We start from the raw sequence: 1,811 nt of genomic DNA on the forward strand, positions 1-1,811 counted from the left end.
GAACTAGAACTGAACTAGAACTGAACTAGAACTGAACTAGAACTGAACTAGAACTGAACTAGAACTGAACTAGAACTGAACTAGAACTGAACTAGAGCTGAACTGAACAAGAACTGAACAAGAACTGAACTAGAACTGAACTAGAATTGAACTAGAACTGGAAATGAACTAAAAATTACCGATATAAATTCACTACATGTAAATGACGTTTGCCCCTCTTTCCCATTTATATTTTCCAGAATTCATTTCTCCCATCTGCATGCCAATCACACCGGAATTGAGGCAAAAATCCTATGTACGTTACACTCCCTTCGTCATAGGCTGGGGTAAAACAATGGAGGGTGGTACCTCTTCCAACGTTCTGCAAGAATTACAAATTCCCATCTATGACAATCAAGTGTGTAGAGATCGTTATAAACAGCAAAATCGCCTCTTTACCGAAAATCAATTTGATAGAGCTGTTTTATGCGCGGGTGTACTATCCGGGGGTAAGGATACCTGTCAGGGAGATTCTGGTGGCCCTCTTATGATACCAGAGGTAAATTTGAGCTCGTTTATGTAATTATTTTTAAAATTTAATCTCTTTCTTATTGTTTGTAATTTTAGAATTATGGCAACAATGTGCGTTTCTATTTAATTGGTGTTGTATCGTATGGTATTGGTTGTGCCCGTCCCGAGATTCCTGGTGTTTATTCGAGTACACAGTTCTTCATTGATTGGATTGCACAAAAAGTAGCTGATACTCCTTAAGTTTTTTTATTTTTGGCCATTTTTGCCTTTATGTAATATTTATGTGTGTTTTTTATTATTTTTTTAATAATTTTAAGTCTCCATTTTAGTTTAAGTAATATGTAGAGTGAGAGATTATTTATACAGATTTATGTTATTTTGTCTTCGTTTTGATTTTTTATTTTTCATATTTTTTAATAAAACTTTTTTCATTTATTTAAAATTTTGTTTAATTATTTTTTTTAAACAATGAAAATAAAGCGTTTTTTAACATGCGAGAATATCATTAATGCTACAAATTTTATATTTTAATACTAAAATCCCTTTAACATCAATCTGCTCAATATTCAAAATTCTCCTAGACTGTGCGTGTCAATTTTTTTGTAAAGAACTTCAATATCAATTCTGTTCAAAATCAACACAATAAGCTAATTTTTAGTATAAACCAATTTGCGCAGGCGTTTAAAAGTAAGAATTATGACGTATGAAGGCATAATTATAAAAACCTAAAGAATTCAAATAAAACAAGTATAAATATAGTCGGGCATGGTCGAGCCTGTAATACCTTACACTAGTAGGTATGTTTCAAATATTTATTATTTTCTAAATAAGAAAGCTTTTAATTTGTTTTCTTTAATTAATTTCGCAATATTTTTACATATTTTTGAAAAAAAAGTAAGAAATTTTCTACAAGAGGGCTCATAGGGGAGTTAGGGTAAATATATAGTATATGTGGGCCTATCCTTATCAATGTTGGTAGAAAAATTTATGTCCACTTTAAAATTATTAATATAGCATTTAATCGTGTTATTAGTGTGAATTTTGACTTTTAAATCATTTTCTGAAAGGGAGTTTGTACAAGGGCTGGGGTCAAATGAGACCCGATCATAACAAAAACTTACAGTGTCATTTAAACTTCTATAAAACTATGTTTTACATAATTTTGTTGACATACTAGACAATTTAACATAATAAAACATAATAAAATCCCTATTCGTGGAGTAGGATAGAAGGGGGACCATACGCCACTTTTTCTTTGAGAAGGCGTCAAATGAAAACCACAATACATATTCTTAACTTTT

The 1,811-nt window shown here is 30.8% G+C and overlaps 1 protein-coding gene across 1 annotated transcript; it reads left to right on the plus strand.

The window, feature by feature from the left end:
• The first annotated feature begins 187 nt into the window (after positions 1 to 187).
• On the plus strand, positions 188 to 952 carry LOC124420119 (venom protease-like). Its single transcript, XM_046952097.1, has 2 exons — positions 188 to 538; positions 607 to 952. Exons 1-2 carry the CDS (start codon positions 203 to 205, stop codon positions 748 to 750), a joined length of 480 nt encoding a protein of 159 aa, XP_046808053.1. The 5' UTR covers positions 188 to 202; the 3' UTR covers positions 751 to 952.
• Positions 953 to 1,811: the final 859 nt, after the last annotated feature.

This window comes from Lucilia cuprina, chromosome 5 (genome assembly GCF_022045245.1).
Source record: "Lucilia cuprina isolate Lc7/37 chromosome 5, ASM2204524v1, whole genome shotgun sequence".
Classification (NCBI taxonomy): Eukaryota; Metazoa; Arthropoda; class Insecta; order Diptera; family Calliphoridae; genus Lucilia; species Lucilia cuprina.

What these genes read in the sequence shown, in the direction of transcription:
- LOC124420119 (XM_046952097.1), top strand. Translation starts at nt 203, where the DNA reads ATGACGTTTGCCCCTCTTTCCCATTTATATTTTCCAGAATTCATTTCT. An exon ending in GCCCTCTTATGATACCAGAG is followed by an intron (nt 539 to 606) that starts GTAAATTTGAGC and finishes TTGTAATTTTAG; the next exon opens with AATTATGGCAACAATGTGCG.